Genomic DNA, 17,896 nt, shown 5'->3' with positions numbered 1-17,896 from the left:
ACAGCTTAAGGTGATGAAGTTTCAGGATGAGTTAGAGTCTGGGAAAAGACCCAAGAAACCAGGCCAGAGTTTTCAGGAACAGGTTGAACACTATAGAGACAAGCTGCTCCAGAGGGTAAGAAATGTTCTTTATGTTTGGCTCTGATTCTGTGATAGGCTTTTATTGAGTTTATCAAATGTAAGGTGGCATAAAATATAACAGCACATGGTTCTCGTTGAAATTCTACTGTAATGTCAAACTGCATGTCTAAGTCCGAGTGCTTTCTGCAGAGTAGCTGTAATCTCCCTTTTTAATCAGAATAATAATGTAGTATTTCACAGTGTACAGATGGGTATCGCTGGAATGTATTGAAACCTTAAAGAGGTCACTTCTGGATCTATTACATAAAGCAAAGTTACTACATAAAGTTAGGTGTGGGAAAGGAAAAGGAGAGCTGTCAATTGAAGGTGTTAATCAGACTTTTAATTTTGCTTTTAGTAATTGATCCGTTGTGCTAAAGGCTTCCAAAGGAAGACAAAGAATTGTATTAAGCAGCATATGTGCTTCTGATTCTCCAGTGTCTTAAGATTTCCTGGATAATTCTAGCTCATACTGTCACCCAAAAGTGAATAGTTCTGTACCTTTACCATTTTTGGTAGTCCTCTCTGGACTATGAAGTCAGAGTGGCTTTAAAAACTAGCATCAAATGTGATGTCATGTGGTCTTGAATCTTTGAAACATAAAGAAAGGACATGTAACCTGTTCAGACAGTGTTTTTAGTGAGAGTAAGTGGTAGTTGCTTCTCTAATCTGGTTTCACAGCCTGACGGATCAATGATGAAATTAGATACCCGTGCAGTTTCTTAGAAGCTAAATACAAATAGGCAGTTTTCAACAGGTGCTTGTTTGTCACCTGTTCTTTGCATTAGTTGGTGCTCAATATTTGACTAATTCACTACAGTAATTTTCCATAGTACCTTGAAGAAAGAGACTTGTAAAAATTAAGAAAGCTGATCACTACAGGAGACTTACACATTTGAAGGTCGATGTTAGCAGTTAAGGCTTTAATTTTTATAAGTAACTTTCCTTTTAAATATAGTTGTGTCTTAAAACTTCCCACTTCCTCAGTGTTTTCTGTAATTGGAGAAAGAAGTGATTTGTACAGTAAGCACAGGATGTTTAGTGAGATGGTAGCTTAAAAAAACAGAAATCATAATCCTGGTAATTTGTTAGGTGCCTTGTGTTGAATTAGTTCAACCAGCTTGCAATATATTAAATTTTTAATGATTATCTCACTTCCACTCTAAATGCTGAAGGTCATATTTAGTTAAGAAATATTTAATGACAATTGTAACAGGTGTTCTTTAAAACAATAATAACCCTGTTGTTAAGGGAATAACTTTATCTTTTGCTTTAATGCCATAATAAAGTTAATTTGAATAATAATAATGTAATACTGGTTCTGATTTCTCACAAACTTGGTGGTTGGTCATTTTTTTTTTTGTCTAATTTACTATAGAATAAGCTTTCCAAGAGTAAATTTGCTAGTAGTATTGTATATTGTTAAGAGAATAGGAACTTAGAGCTATTTAAAATACTGTTTATTCCTGTTTATCAAGATGAAATAATTAGTTGTGCTATCAAATAAATAAGGCACACCCTAAGAGGCCATTGATTTTAGTATAATCTAACAGTAGTTTGCAATAGTAGGTTTAACGATAAGGGACACTTTAAAATTTCACTGGTAAGTCTTCCATGTAAAGAAAATGTGAGACTAAATTAGCATAGTTGTCCTGGTATTTCCTGCACTTGTGTTATCTCCCCTCTCTCCTTCCTACCATCCCCCTTGCCTTTCATTTAGCTAAATCATCACTTCTTTGTTTTCTTTATGGGTTATGCAGGGAATATCTGTTTATTTTTTGCCATGGAAGGAATTTTTTTTAATGCTGGTACTGAAAGAAGCTAATCTCTTGATCTCTGTGTTCAGACTTCCTGATGGTTTAGGTTTATTTTTTGTAAAATTAATTTTCTAACTATTTGATAGACGAGGCGTGCTCAGGGTATATATTTTCTTTCAAAATGGTCCTGTTGGTATATAGAAATGGATCGTTTTTGTGGGGTTTTCTTGAGAAGAGTAGGTGTTATTGCAGAATCTTGTTTGTAGTTTTGTTTTTTCTTTAAATGTCTTGTAGCTGTGAGATTATCTCTCAATTGTCAGTCTGAATTTAATGAAGATTAATACATATGTTTTAAGTAGAAATAGGCTCCTGGTATTCTTTCATGTTTAGTTTAGAAAATCTATTACAGCTGTAATATTTCCCTGAAATTTGCAAAATTGAAGACTGTTCACTTCCAATTAGATAGTCAGACTTTCTCATATAGGGTGACAGCTCTCATGCTTTTGTCAGTGTTTGTGTTACAATAAATACTTCTGCTGTGTACAAAGGAGTAGTAAAGATTTGAAGTCTGCGTATGGTGTGGCCATTAGTTCTTTCCCCGATGATGTGCTGTGTTCCTTCAGTGCTCAATGCTTTTGTGCTGTTTGTGATAGCTCGATTGTTTTTACTTAATAGTTAGTCACACCTCATCTGAAGTCATGAATGCTTCTAATAATTTAGGAAAAAGAAAAAGAGTTGGAAAGAGAACGGGACAGAGACAAAAAAGACAAGGAAAAATCTGAATCCAGGTCCAAAGATAAGAAGGAAAAGGAGGAATGTACACCAACAAGAAAAGAGAGGTATGGCTTTCCTTGGAGTGAAGTGGATGGAAGGAAAAACCTCACAGTTAGTATCTTTGTATATAATGGCAGTCTTGAAGTTATGTTGTATCACGCATCTTATTTTAAAGGAAAAACACAAAACCACCCAAACAAAAACCCCACCCAACAACAAAAAAATGCACTTTGGATATAAAAACATACTTCAAAATTTTGAAGGAATTGTCATTTTTATCCTGCCCCAAGTGATGTACCTTATTGAATAGAATCCCCTTTTCGGTCTTTTATACCCTGAGGAAACATGGTAAAATAATGACCAGTTGAAAACAGGGTATATTTAACTCTCTTTTAGCTGTAAATTGACTGCAGTGTATTAGTCAGAAAATTGTACTGAAGTCACACTGCAAATTACTTGCAGTAGTTTAAATGTATTAATCTCATAATGAAAATTCTTCAAAACAACTAGTTTTAGGGTAGTTGATCGTACATTCTGATTTTCTAATATTTGTATAGTCAAACTCTTCCATGGTATTGTGTAGATATGGTAAAATTCCTTGCCTTTCAGGAAGCTATAACAGAATGTTTTTACACTGCAATAAACAAAGATGAGTCACGGGCCTTAATTTTTTTTCAACCAGAGAAAATCTGGTGCACATGTTGATTTTTTTTTTTAAAGTAATAAAAGGCCTACCACTTGTTAATTACTTAAAAGGATCTAATGTTACATTGGCAAAAGAAAAAAATCTACAGAAAGGAATCAATTTTCTTAATATAAATTTTCACTTCTGTGTATCTCTGCATCTGTATGTACATAACTGTATTTGCTTTCTTTACAAAGGAAAAGACGACACAGTGCTTCACCTAGTCCATCTCGCAGCAGTGGCAGTAGACGAGCAAAATCTCCGTCACCAAAATCAGAACGCTCAGAGCGCTCTGAACGGTCCCACAAAGAGAGTTCACGTTCTCGGTCATCACATAAAGATTCTCCCAGAGATGTCAGTAAAAAAGCCAAAAGGTAAGCTGGTATCTTCTCTGTTTCAGGTTGTAGAAGAGTTAAGTACGTAGGTGTGTTTTCGTTGGGGTTTTTTGTTTGCGTGTTTTTTAGCAGAGCACATTTGATACACAAGTATTTTCTCTCATAATGGACTGTACTGCATGTTCCTGGTTAATATCTTTGGAGACTCTGAAATGTATACAGCCTCCTGCTTTGATAGCTCTAGGCTCTACTTCTATGTTCTTGTTTACCCGTTTACTGACAATTTTGAGAAATACTGCTTTAAACCAAAGCACCTTGCTGCTTTATTAGCTTTTTATTTTCAAAGGACAAATCCTCCGTAGCCTATAGAACTTCCAGAATTATAGTGAGCATGTAGTCTTTCACTAATGATTTGCTTACATGAAGCTCCTCTCCCATGCTTTGTTTTCTTAATGAAAAAAACCCCCTAGATTAGATACTGCTTATAGGTTTTTGTTTCCAAAGTAGGTATTTCCTACTTTCTAGACTGACACAAATATTGGTCTGTAGCTAATGTTAAACTTGGGATGAGATTTTATTATTGTATTAATACTTTTGTAGCTCAGAAATCGAAAGTTCAGCTTCCACTTCTTTTAGCAGTGCACAATATCTTACTGATACAAGATTCCTCAGACGTGCTGAGGAAAATTCGTTTGTTGTTGAGAAAATCATAGCACATATTTACAGTAATCAGTTTCTTGTGCTCTAAGGAATTCGAATAGAAGTAGAAAAGTATTTGAGGTTTTTTTTTTAGAGTTAATATGATGGTCATTCAATTTAGATTATATCGGATTAATGTATTGGGTGTGGGTTAGATGACAGTAAGTTTATTCAGTGTCCATTCTTTTTCTGTGGGGTTGTATCACAAGCTGAACATGTTTGAGAGTCAGAAGTATTTCAGCATAACACAGTTCAACAGAATTATTCATTTTTGTTCTCTTCTATATGGGTATAGGCTGCTATTAATACAAGAGCCAAGGTGGTTGAGGCATATGTGGAAGGTTGTGAATGCCTTATGTTGGTTTAAGGACATGAGTTGGTGGTGTTTTTCTTGTGGGTTCTAAGCACTGGAGTTAAGCCCAAAATACATGAAAAACCTTATAATGCAAACATTGCCTTTTTCTCAACACCAGGATATCGTTCTGTTACTTCCTCTCACTAGAGAAAAACATTTTTTACCTTGTATAGCTCAATAAATAAATGCCAAATAATGGCAGAAAAAGTTGCTCTTATCAATTAGTACTTGACATAAAACTTCATTTTTTTGCAGGTCGCCATCTGGCTCCAGGACACCCAAAAGATCAAGAAGATCACGATCCAGATCCCCTAAAAAGTCAGGGAAAAAGTCCAGGTCTCAGTCCCGTTCTCCTCACAGATCTCACAAGAAGTCAAAGAAAAGCAAACACTGACAATGTTAATATTTTTTATGATGCTGTCACTTACTGGAAATGCGGTTTTGTTTTTGTGCCTGAACAGTCTGTTAAAAAACAAAAAAGCATTCCTGATACTTTTTTTTGTGAATGCACGTGTATACTCATGAGTATCGGCATCTGTAGACCTGTCATTGTTTTATATTGTACAAAATATCTTCATTGTGACTATTTCCCAAAAGAAACGTTTTTGTGTTTAGAAGTTTCATCAGAAATGCGTGTAACTGATCTGCTGGCAGTAGTGATGCTTTGTTTTAGAATGTTGTGACATAGCAGAAATAACTCAAATGTTCCCCCTTTTTGTAGCTTTGACAATTTGAATTAGATTTCAAATAAAATCTGAACAGAAAATTAAGATGTTGTTTTCTTGCCCCACTGGTGATACAGATCTTTAAAGGAGTTCATAGTTTGTTTGGAAGTACTGTGTATTTCAGACATACTATGGTGCTTAGGTCTTTCAGCATAGTGGTAGCTCTGTTCCTGTTTTCGCTAGTTTGACTATCCAGATAAAAGCACCTTTTGAATCCAGTGGATGGGTTTTCTTCCCTACCATGATATTTTACTGTAAGAACAGTTGAACAGTCTGGTACCTACCATGATAAGCTTTAAAGGTAACTCTTTGCTTCGTATTTCTCCATTTTAATTGCAGGGAATATTTGTGACACCAGAGTAATGTTTTTGTTCATTTTTAAAAAGGGGCCTCTGCAGAGATGCATCATGTATGTGTATATCATATATATATGATGTATCAGTAACAAGCCATACTTACGGCATGCATGGGGAACAGTAGAAGGACATCAAGTCTGAGGCACTATGACTTCTTTGTTAACTATAGGTACAATAATTGCAACCTACAGTACACTATTGTTTTCTAAAACTGATTTTTACTCCAAAAGGACAGCTTTTACATTATTTTATTGAATTTATTCCTCTGTTGTGGAAATCCTTCCAAATGGGAAAAAATAAATTTTTTTATTACGTATTTTATTTATTAATATTTTGGAATCAAGAGGCTGTTTACCTTTTCTTAATGTTAGGCTTTCCCTTTTCCAAACTTGTTCTGTGTGTTAGGCATTGATGTGGCTTTAAATCACTTCACCTTGGTCTCTTATCATGCAGCCTTTCTGCGGGTGGGAGGCGGGGAGGGATGAGAAATGGGGGAGGGTTCAGTGTTTATACTTGGAGGTGTGGGGACATTGTAATAAAAACATAAAATTAAAAGGGATCTGCTTCCTGTGAACTGTTTCTAAAAGCAAAACTGTACTTAACTACAGGCATAGAGTGCTGGATGATATCCTGCTGTTATACTTGTGTATCTGCGGGCTTTACGTTGTTAGAATTTTGTAAATGTTCAGGGGACAATCTTATGGTGTACATGTATATAGCCTAAGAGGCAACACTTTCAGAAGCAGAATCTAAAAGGTCTTTTGAAAAACATACATATTTAATTAAAAAAAAAATCCATTTTTTTCCCAATGGGAGACTTTATTATAAGATTATATAAATTGTTGCAAATGTGAGAATTAAGTGGAGAATTCTCTTTGCTAATGAGATCTGAGAGATGACCTGGGATACTGAAAATACGGAGAATGAATGCATACTGTAAAGACTGACTTAGAATGAGTATTCAATAGATACATTGATAATGAGAAAAGAATACACCTTATGTCTGTTTATATTACATTATAAAGAATCTGTTTTAGAAATATACAGAGTTTATTTTTTATATTTTTCTTTCTCCCTGTAACATAAGGCGTTTCAGATGTACAGATTTTGGTAGCTAAACTATTAGAAACTAAGTTATTTTTTTTCTTAAATGCTGTGTATTCACACCTGGCACAGGCTAGGTAAGGTTTTCTAGAGCAAGATGTAGGTACTAAAATCAGTTGGGAACAGGGAGCATCCTAACTTTACAATAGTAAGAAGATCAGATCTGTTTAACTTCTTTAAAACTATTACTTTTATCTTGTAGCCGTTTGTAAATGGAGGGGTGGTAAATGTTGATGTTCTAGGTAAAGTGAGACCACAGATAGTTTGCCACAGGAATATTCTATCTGCGGAATCAATTGTGTATTTCATCTAATAGCTAAAAATCCTCAGGGTAGAAAATAATTTAGCATTATAGGTTAGCCATACTGTTCAATAATTAATTTTGATTTCAGCTTTTATAAAATTATCATCAGTGATTATAAGTCTCAAGTCAAGTAGCTAGAGAGCTGAAGAAGCACACCCATTAGACTTTGTTTTGTGACAGCTGTATTATGCAATACCTTTTTTCAGTATCTTTATTTTCTAAAATACCATTCTCATACCTCTTGTTCTTTGCTTCATATCCTGGACTTTAGAAAAGCTGTTTTGGACCTAGCAGTCTTTTAAGAGCAATTAAGAATCCTTAACTGGATGCCTGGTTTGGTTTTTTTTTTTCCTCCTGTTGAAAAGAACATCTTTTGATCCTGCTTTTTAAATTTTCTTCCCTTCCTTTAGAAATAGTTTTGTTTATAGCTTGGCTTTTTTGCAAAGAAAAGCAGGGGGGGACACAGCATCTGGTAACAAATCTTTTGTAAAAGATGTAAACGAATATTGAAGACTGACAATTAGGCTGCCTGTGAAATTTTGTTTTTCCTTAGGTCATGCTGCAGTGACAAGGTATAGTCGGAGTGTGCCATTACTGTGTGACTGGTGTTTATGCAGCTTTTCGGGGTGAAATGGTGAAAAATCATCTAGTTGATGTAGGATAAGGGTAATTTAAATATTATCCTGGCATTCATGGAGTAGCATTCAGATGAATCCTTGTGGAAAAAAGCTCTGAGCTGAGGAGATGTGGTCCAGTGTTTCCAAATGTTTTTTGTGCTTGTACAGGAAGAGGGAGCCCATTATCCTCCAACACTCCCCAGGCAGTGAGCGACAGAGCCTTCGCTTTGGGAGGGGGAGGAGGCATGAGTGAGTAAGGGGCTTCTCTGTCGTCTCCTGCTCGGCCTTATGGATAATATCAGAGGTAAATATTCATGCTTTAGTGTTTAGGCTTATCCAGAGCAGAGAAACTGAGTGTAGCTTGCTACAGCTGTGCTGTAGCGTGGCCGAGTAACCCCACTGCAGCCTGAAATAGTGGCTGGTGAGGCCCATCTCGGTGTGGGATCACAGTAGAAAAGGAACATATGGCATATTCCCAGGTATGTACTAGAGACTGTCGTGCTGATCTGTTTTGGTGAAGCCTACCCAGCACTCCATAGGACATTCAGCTGTTTATACGAAGGCTGCTTAGGTACGGAGTTGCAAGTTCATCTTAGTTTTTTCTGAATCAGTCCTGACCTCTGTGAGTGTCTCTTGTGAGTGTCTCTTGTCATGCTCTGAGCGTGTGGGCCCTGTCTCAGTGGAGAAAAGCTACTTGGTTGCATAGAGTGTCCTTCTGACAATTAAAATCTTTCCTTACCAGTGTTACAGAAGTGTTTATATTTGAACTGCCTTTTTTAAACTCTGTGACTTCCTTTGACCTCTGCACACCAGCTGCATATACCTTTTGCAATACTATTTGAGGAAGAGTTGGTTTCTGAAAGTCAGTGTCAGGTTATTTGGGCACCAGGCACTGTGCATGTGTTCTCCCCCTGCCTCCCCCTTGGAGGTTTTGAAGTGTAAGAATAAACTGCTTATGAACATGGGTAACAAATTATGTTTTCTAAAGCATATATTTAGAATTGCAACTATCGCTAATGTGAGTTCATCTGTCCCAGTGACACTGAACGTCCTGCTGCTTTCTGCATTTACAAATCACCTGCTGTACTAATGTAGCAGCTCTACCTAAGCACATGTGAACCCGTTGAAGTTGCTGGATTGTATTCATTGTTTTTCTGCATGTAAAACTGCTACTATGCTTTTTCAGTTACAAACTTGTGATTATCCCCACCACTGGAATCACTTTCAAATTTGTACTGATTTTATTTAATAAATTTTCGAGGCAGATTTTATAGCTGAAACTGTAAAAATTGTATCAGACCCCCACTGTGGCATGAGAACTGCCTGAGACATCTAAGTTACGGAGCACTAAAATGGGAAATCCTTAGGGACTTCTTGGGGATCAGCCAGTGTTTGAGGCATGTTCTTGGCACATGGAAAAGAAAATAGCGCTGTCTCTGAACTGTGCCTGTAAGAGGAAGGTATCTTGAAGGAGTTCATGTACCATGACTTAAAAACTAGAATCTTACGATAAGAAAAGCAAGATTGGTCAAAAATGGCAAATCTGTTCTGAGCATCTTTGATTACTTCAGGCAGCTTGCTTGTGGGTTTTTCCTCCACAGGCATTTAGTCCTTTGGTGGAATTAATGCTTTTAATAAAAATTAGAAGCATTATTGTATTTCTGCAGATGGATTAAAATCTGAGCTTTGTATCTAGTTTTAGATGGCTGTCTTGCTGTACTTTCATATAGCCGCTTGAGGAATTCAGGTGAGAGGTTTCTCAACTATTGTGGGTCTACACTGAAGTACTTACATGAGGACACATATTTGGCTGCATTAAGATAAAGGTGGTTTTGAAGGATATTTGAATTGCTGCCTTTTCAGTAAAGACTGGTCTACTCCCTATGCATTTTCATTGTTGAAAAATCTAGATTTTGGGGCAGTTATGAAGGTCCAACAAGAGAAGTGAATTCTCTACAGCTGAAGATGGCAGCAGTGGAGTAATCTAGATGAGAATTTTACAGTTCTTTTAAAATCAACTGTTCAGTATTGTGAGATTTATCAAATTACAAACCTGATACTAGCAGTCAAACCCTGAAAATTATCTTGGAGTTTTCTGAATAAGGCTGTTGAGTTCATAAAGTTCTATTTTATTAAAACAGCTCATAGTATTATTTGAAAATTTCTTTTTGTTCTCGTGAGCTACTGCAAGACTTTCAGAATACTGCCGGTTCATGCCGCTGCTGTAACTGCTGCTCTTCAGTTTGTAAGATGCTCTTGTAAGAATCATAACTAAAATGATAATTTAATTTTGTCCACGTGTATTTTTCCCCATGTAGAATGCATAAGTCTTAAGCAATTGCACACTATTTTTTTTTTTCTTCACCTGCTTCTGTCAGCACAGTCAGTTTTCATGGGTAAGCCTGTTCCACTTGTCACTTCTGATGTCTAATCTTGTGCAGGGATGTTTTACTGTGTAACTCTGTCATAAGCTGGAAAGTTTTCTGTTTGTGGTTATTAAAAGAGGAAATGGTAGTTTCACATGAACTTTTTGTCTTACTTGCTTTTGAGTTTGTATTTTATGCAGAAAATTTTCCAAATGACATGGTGACAATAAAATTGTCAGTTTGCCGATATCTAGAAATGGTTTTATTTTTAACCTGTAAAAGAATGATGTTCATGTCTGTTATGCAAAGGGTAGTTTCTTGGCCTCACCAGCTCTTCTGCTGGTTGATGCTGATTCTGCCTGTGTTGTTGAACTGTAATTGCTGCTGCTGTTCTGCTGTCAACAGTGACCTCTGTGCTTCTCAGAAACTCATTAACAAGGCACAGGCTGCTCGCTGTGTAGTTGCTTGTATAATCCTCTCTTGAACAAAGAAAACCTCCCACTTGGAACTGCTGCTCAGATATTGAGATGAGCAGCAGCTTTTCAATATCTAAAATGGTTTGCAGGACTCAGGTGAAGGAAACGGAGCCCATGGGATCCCATAGTGCGAGGTTGTGTGTTATGGCTGGGCCAGTGACCCAGCTTGTTGCTGCTGTGGGGTGCAGGTCCTGTTTGTGCCTTCCCTGTGCCTCCTCTTACTTTTCCATCCTTTCTGCTGCTTTTGGTGCCCTGTGAGTAGCCAGTTCAGTTCATTAAGGAAAAACACTTTTTTCTGTGTGTGCTTGTTTTCACTTGGTTGACTTTCTGCTGGCTTAGTGAGTTGAACTGGCTCAGTGCAGGGAACAGTGGTGGACAGTGAGCAGGATGGTCCTCATTTTTGGTAATGGCTCACTTGTAGCATGCAACTCCATCCACAGTATTTTCATTTGGAGCATGTGTTTTGGAAAGATGGGCTGAATCGATGCTGCATCCTGCTCACTTCTGCTCTGGTCATGTGCTCCTGTCGCTTTCCCACCACCAGCTCTAGCACTTGTTTGACCACTCTCCTTGTGGAAAGGTAGGACGAGCACAGGGCAGGCAGGTTTATGTGATGAGGTGCGTGGGAGGAAGGAGATGCGGAACTGAGGCCATCTCTCTTAGCAGCAGCGAGCTGTTACATTGCCTGTGCCTCTCCCATCTCCCCTTTTCTCCAGTGATGCTTGAACCCATCACTCAAATCTGAGAGGAACAAATGCCTCCAAGATAATTTAGTTTCTGCAAGATCTGCGAAAGACCAAAAAAGGAAAGAGATCTCAGATGCCCCCACAAGATGGGAAAGGCTGGAATATGAACTCTTGATGTTAGAGCCCAGAGCATTCATTTGGGGGAGATTACAAGTCCCAGTTACGAACAGTCTTCACTTAGAGCTCACAGTTGAGAAACATGGTATGTTGTGATATCCCTGGATGTACTTGCTCTATTTTTACTCTTGTGTGGACTGGAAAACTTCCTGTAGCTGCTTGCCTTAAATACAGACCATCAGTTTTACTCTTCAGGACCTTAAGAGATTGCCTGCAGGCAAGTGTGGAAACTGTTTCCTGGTTCTGCTTCTTGGGCTTCTGAGAACTTGTGTACGGTAAGTGTGCCTGTAGAAAGGTGAGCATGGAGAAAGGGTAAGCAGAAGGTCTATGTAATAGGTCTCAGAAATCTTCCATGAAAAGATTTAACCTAGCAGAATAGGTTAATTCTGTATGACAGGCTGTTCTGGGTATAAAATTTAGCTGTCGTGGGAAGAGGAGGGTGGAATTTATGCATGCAATTTGGATTTGGGGAAGGTGGATCAGGGAATTAGTCTGTGCTCAGGATTCAGCTTCCAAAATCATTACCAGCAATCAAGATCATCGCCAAAGTCATCATTGGAGGTGGAAACCAGTTTTCATCTTTTTAGCCATGCTAAAAAGGTACACCTTTGTTTCAGGAATGATTTAGCCAGATATTTTCACCTGCTAGATACTGTGAGAGCTAACACTGCGCTGTTGCAGTGAAACTCAGAGACTGGAGATGTACCGTCTGAATTTATGATAGTATAGAGGTTGTCATTACAGCTGATACCGGTCATTTTCATCATAAAATCTGCATCTCTTGGGTTGCTGGTGCCTTCCCCCCCCCCCCCCCCCCCCAGCATTTCAGTTTATCTTCCCTGTACTGTGGGAAGAGAACTGTCTGCTGATTAACTGAATGGAGAATATTGCCTTGGGCAAATTCTGGAAAAGAATTGGCTGTAAAATTCAAGACGTGAGACTGGAATTGAATTCTGGCCATGGTGTGAGTTGAGGGGCTGTAGATTCTCATCCCCTCTTTTTACAGAGGGTAACTATATTAAATAATTAAAGAAAAGTTTACAATAAAGCTTGATTTCTAGGCAGTTAAGTTTCACTGGGGGTGCTCATCTTTCACAACAGCCTGTAGGAAGTCCTCACTGTGATATGGAGTAGAAATTTGATGTATAGATAAAGAGTCCCTTTTTCTCAAATCCTGAAGATTTTCAAGAGTTAATAGTGAATGATTTATGTTACTCACTGAGTTTTCAAGAGATGCAGTGGATTAATTTCAGGATCTTTCCTAGACAGTCATTTATAGCATGTTGCATGTCAGTTATGTGAGAAACACTGAATTCTCCCTCTTTTGTCCTAAGCTCTGTATTTGAATTTTAAGACAAGGGCTGGGGACTCTCTTCCCTAGGATTTGTATTTGTCCAATCTGTACTCAAATGAGGACCAGCTATTTTGCTTCATCATCTGAATGCTTAGATCCAGGGGAACATTGTTGTGTGCCTTCTGCTGCCTGCTGTGCTCAGGGGGGCCAAGAGGCAAGTGAGGCCCCCAGCACCCTGCAGCGCAGCAGGAGGTGTGAGGTGATACCCTGCATGGTGCCGGTGCCAGGGCAGAGCCCCCCAGCACAGAGATGCTAACCAGGGGGAGAGGTGCACTGACCAGCTGAAGAGATTTAGGGGTTCCTGGGCACTGCAGACCAGGGGGGTGGAGGGCGCTAAGAGATTGATTAACCCAGGTTCATGGTTTTGGTTGCAGGGGGTTTAGAGATACCCTAATGTGTGTGGCCAAGGTAGCTCTTACATGTGACCTGCTAAAGGTTTTGGAAGATCTTGATGTGAAACAGTATGTTGCCTGTTGTTTTAAGGTACGTGGTTATAAAAGTAGAATTTCTTAATTTCCTTTAGAACATAAGCCAGTTACACAACAGCTGAGAAAAAGATTTCTAATTTTAATAAAAGTCAAATAGAGACTTAAGTACACTGCAGTGTCCTCAGGACATTCATAAAGTTCTGGAATCCCTTCAGCTGCACAAACAGGGATTTATAAATATTTATGAAATTAACTTTATTGAAACTGTCACCTGTGCAACTGGAGGTGAATATAAAGGAGAAATGGGGGTGGGGGTTGGGGGGGCAGGTGGGGCAACGGCTTGCTACAGACAGGTTGTCCACTTTGCTGTGTTTTGCTGGTTTATGACTAGGTGGTTTAATTTCAGTCCACGCCAGCTGCTTCTGCAGCACAGCTTCTGCAAGCACAGTTCAAAAGGAACATCCAAGAGAAAATGAGGACTTTAGAAAGCAGATTGCTGCACCCATCGCTTAATCGAACGGCTGCTGAAGACTTCAGCATTATTGGAAATAAATGTGTTTCAAGGGAAATCAGCTGCCACTACCGCATGAGACTTTGAATAAGCTGTTAGAAGTTATGCACAGTACTAAAAGGAAGGACACAAAATATAAACATCTGCAATTCTAAATGCTACTGTACAGATTTTTCTCACCCATCTCTACTGGTGATACCAAAATACAGTCTTAAACAAATTCATGGATCTCCAAGTTTGGGCAGCTACCTAATTTTATATAAGTTTTGTTCACATTTTGTGGTCTATAACTTGTGCTTCAGTTTTAAGAATCTCACTTTTGAGCAGTGCTTGAGGAATTCAGCATCTCTTTTATCCTGATTAGGCTAGGTACAGGAGGGGTTTTTTTAATCAACACCCAGAACTTATCACACGCTATGTGTATAACAACATAAACCTCCATCTTTCATCCAAAAATAATTTGTTTTAAAAGATAAACTTGCTGAAGTTTGACTTCAGAAGAAACTTATTCACTTTGTGTCCACTCCATCCTTGTGAACATGAGAAAGGCAAGTCTTAAAGCATAAAAAAATGAAGTCAGGAAGCATTCCAGTAAGGATCAAACCTTTTGCAGCCCCATTGCTTAAATGAAGGGATATTATGGGGGAAATCTCAGAGAATTCTGACTGGGGTAGTATCACTTTGAGGGGGGAAGAACTCATTCAACTAGTTAAGATTTGGGTTGTCTAAATATTACATATAAAAATAATAAATATAATTAGTAAATATAAAATATTAAACTGTAACATAAAATATTTGACCATTAAACGAAAAAAAAAAAAAGAGGTTTTTTCCTCATAGTTAAATAGGGGAATTTTAGTCACAGTTACTTACCCCTCACTTTATACATTGCTTGCTGCAGAGTCTTAGGTAAATAGAGCCACCTTATTTATTATCTGAGGGATGACTGGGTTGTATGTATTAAATATTCATTGATATTGAGTTGCTTGAAGTGATAACTTGACTACCAGGTCTGAAACTTGTTCCGGGAGGATCGAATATTGCAGCTGCACTGAACCTGATTGATTTCAGTTGGGTTCTGCATGGGTGCTTGAGTCCACCTGCACAGAATAAATACATATATAACTCCAGTTTTGAAAAATAAGATTCCATTCTGCAGTGTGTAGGTCGAATTAAAGAGCTGCTTGGACCCATGTTTTCCTAGGTAGAGTTGGAGCAGCATAATGAAGGCAGCGTTACTGTCAGTACTTGTACGCTTGGATTCAGAGAGACGTAACTGCTGTGTAACAGCAGGGAAGGTGCAGAATCCAATTACAGCTTTTACTGATTAGTTTTGCCATTTCAAATGTTATACTGGCAGTTCATGTTTGCTTATCTTTATTTGTTACTTGCTAAATTTTAAATTGTGTAAGAACTGGAGATGACTTTGTTAGGGTTTTTTTAAAAAATTTCATACCTGTCCTCAAGTGAAATGGAAAGAAGGGATTAATTTGAACTTCATGGTATTTTAATGATTTTTCACTGCTGTGAATTGGTTTTGCTCCCTGTAATCTCTGTCCTTTATTGCATTAGCACTGCAGTACAATATTGGTGGGGGAAGCTGTTTTATGAACTACTGTGTCTCAGTGCTGCTGTTGTTAGTCATCATTTAATACAGCCGAATTGATGCTATTACAGACCCTTCCAAAATTAAAAATAAACATTTCTGCTTTAGCTGAGTGAAGCACACTTCATCTTTAGCAAGCATAAAGCCAAATAAATATTTGATCCATCCCTATATAAAAGGGATATAAGCACAAGTCCTTTTGTATGTGAAGAACTCAAGGATTAGGACTAAAAATAACTGCAAGAGGGTTTTTTTATGCTGTAAGGTGTGTCAGAGGTATAGCCTTTTTAATTATGTACATTGTTTCAAAAGTTACAAGTCAATTGTTTTAAGGTTTAAACTTTGCATTTATTTTGCCGACTAGATATAAATTATTTTTGCAGAATGTGGCTTTAAATGCTTCCTCTGGAGTGCTGTAAGTAATAAATGGCTTCCCCTTCCTCCTCACTGTTTGATGAAATATGGACTTTTCTTAAGTATTTAGTGGCTGTTTTAATTCTGCTATTACCGAGTTACTTCTTTATGAAAAGTCACATTAACATTTTAATACTGCTACCCGCGTCCCTGGCAGCTTGTGAAATGACTCCCCAACCGGTCCTGTGTGGTTTGATGGCTGCATCTCGCTCAGGACCGCAGGCTGCGGTGGCAGTGGTGTCTGGGACCGGGGTTCGCTCCCTGCCCCCCACTCCTGGGTGCCCCCACCCAGCCCTGCAAAGCGTCGTGGCTCGGAGGAGCGAGCAGGGAAGAGTAGAGCCCTCGTGCTATGGATGTCACCCTTCACACTGGGGCTGGAAGCGGCTTACGAGCTTTTCTCTAGAGGCAGCTTGGCTGTTAATATCCCTGTAGAAAATCGGGGAGGAGTATAGGAATCCTTCTGATTGCTTACACAAGGAGCTGTACTATTTTCTCCCCTTGTTTAAAAAGTGCTACCAGACAAGACCCAAGATTAATTTGTGTTTTTCTCACTCTCTGAGTTTAAAAGCGTGTGCCGCCGTGTCCGATCCATGCCATGCAGAAAATAAATGTTTCAGCAAGAACTTTTGTCAGTGTCATCCATGGTGGAGGGATGGTGCCGCCCGCCAGCAGCTCTCACCTCCCCCTTGCCCTGCAGCCGTGGGCCAGATCTCTCCTGTGAAGGGGTGGGAAAGGCTACAGGGGGGCGAGAGCTGCTGGGGGAAGCACGCAAGGGAAAGAAGAGTCACCCGATGCTTCTGCAACTCGCCATCACCCGTCTGCCCGCTCTGATCTCCCTTGGGACAACGGGGGAACCGCTGAGCCAGCGCCCCGGCCCTTGCCCGGAGCAGTCTGTGTGCCCCCGGGTGCCACGGCCGGGTGCGCCCTGGGGCTGCGTCCCCCTCACAGCGGCTGTGCTGCTCGCAGCGGCTCCCCCGCTGCCCGGGCCCCGCGGGCGGTGCGGGACTGCGGCCGGGCCGGGCCCCGTCACCCCGCGGCGCTCCCGGCCCGCCAAGTGGGGGGGGGGGGGGGGGGGCAGCCGGTGGGGACAGAAGCATCGCTGGGAGCTGAAGACGCCTCCTGCCCGAGCTGTGCCAGGAAGGTCCAGTTTGGGGGGGTTTGGATGTTTTCGGAGAAGTTTATTAGAGAACCTTTGAGAAATCCGAGTTTCTGTAACTATCAGGTTAACGACGCCGGGGACCGGAGCCGCGACCCGCTCCGGGCCTCTCACGGTTCCCCCTGTCTTGCTTCCCTCGTTTCCTGTTACCGGCGCAGCTCCACCGTCCGAGGCGCAGCCGGTGGCGGAGCCTGCGCCCCTGGGGCAGGGCAGGGCTGGCAGAAACCCACCGCCACCCGGGAACAACGTTTAACACCGCCCGTCGCACACCGGCGGTTCGGACTCGGGCGGGCCGGGGCCGGCGCCGGGTGCGGTAACCGCTTGGCCGTTACCGAGCGGGCCGGGCGCTCCCGAGAGGCGGGAGAGGCCGGGGTAGCGCCGCAGCCCGATGCCGGGCGGCGGCCTGGTGAGGGACGCCGCCGCCTCGGGGCGCGCCGGGCCCGGCGGGGCACTGCGGCGGGCGCGGGACGGCGGCGGGAGCGACGGCGGCAGCCGCCAATGGGGAGCGCGGGGCGGGGCGCCGCCATTTCGGGCCGCACCTCCGCGGCGGTTCCCTGCGCGGCGACGGCCGGGGTTGGGGTTGGGGTTGGGGCCGGGGCCGGGGCTCTCTCCGCCGCGGCGCGGGGCGGGGGCGCCATGCGCGCTGGCGGCGCAGCGCAGCGCGGCGCAGCGCAGGGGCCTGCCCGCCCTTCCCGCCCGCCGCTCGTTGCTCCCGCCCCCGCGGCGCGGGGCGGAGCGCGGCGCCGCCTCGCCCCGGCGGCTGCCGAGAGCTGGGCTGCGGCGGCGCCCGCGGCCGCTCGGCGATGGCGGCGCGGAAGAAGCGCGGGCGGCCGCGCGGCTGCTAAGTAGGGCAGCGGCGGGGCGGGGGCGGCGGCGGGGCCGTCGCGGCGG

The 17,896-nt window shown here is 41.3% G+C and overlaps 1 protein-coding gene across 9 annotated transcripts in view; it reads left to right on the top strand.

The window, feature by feature from the left end:
• U2SURP (U2 snRNP associated SURP domain containing) overlaps window positions 1-5,495 on the top strand; it is a 46,010-nt gene extending 40,515 nt beyond the window's left edge. For 7 of the 9 annotated variants that reach the window (XM_074877565.1, XM_074877564.1, XM_074877561.1 and 4 more), the window contains 4 exons: window positions 5-115; window positions 2,598-2,716; window positions 3,534-3,710; window positions 4,981-5,495. In XM_074877565.1, coding sequence (XP_074733666.1) covers window positions 5-115; window positions 2,598-2,716; window positions 3,534-3,710; window positions 4,981-5,119 — 546 coding nt within the window. In that variant the 3' untranslated portion in view covers window positions 5,120-5,495. Of the gene's footprint in view, window positions 1-4; window positions 120-2,597; window positions 2,717-3,533; window positions 3,711-4,980 lie in introns of those variants that run through there. The other 2 variants (XM_074877567.1, XR_012629993.1) reach the window with 2 other exon arrangements.
• Window positions 5,496-17,896: the final 12,401 nt, after the last annotated feature.

This window comes from Strix uralensis, chromosome 9 (assembly GCF_047716275.1).
Source record: "Strix uralensis isolate ZFMK-TIS-50842 chromosome 9, bStrUra1, whole genome shotgun sequence".
NCBI lineage: Eukaryota > Metazoa > Chordata > Aves > Strigiformes > Strigidae > Strix > Strix uralensis.
This window is presented reverse-complemented; position numbering and strand designations above follow the sequence as displayed.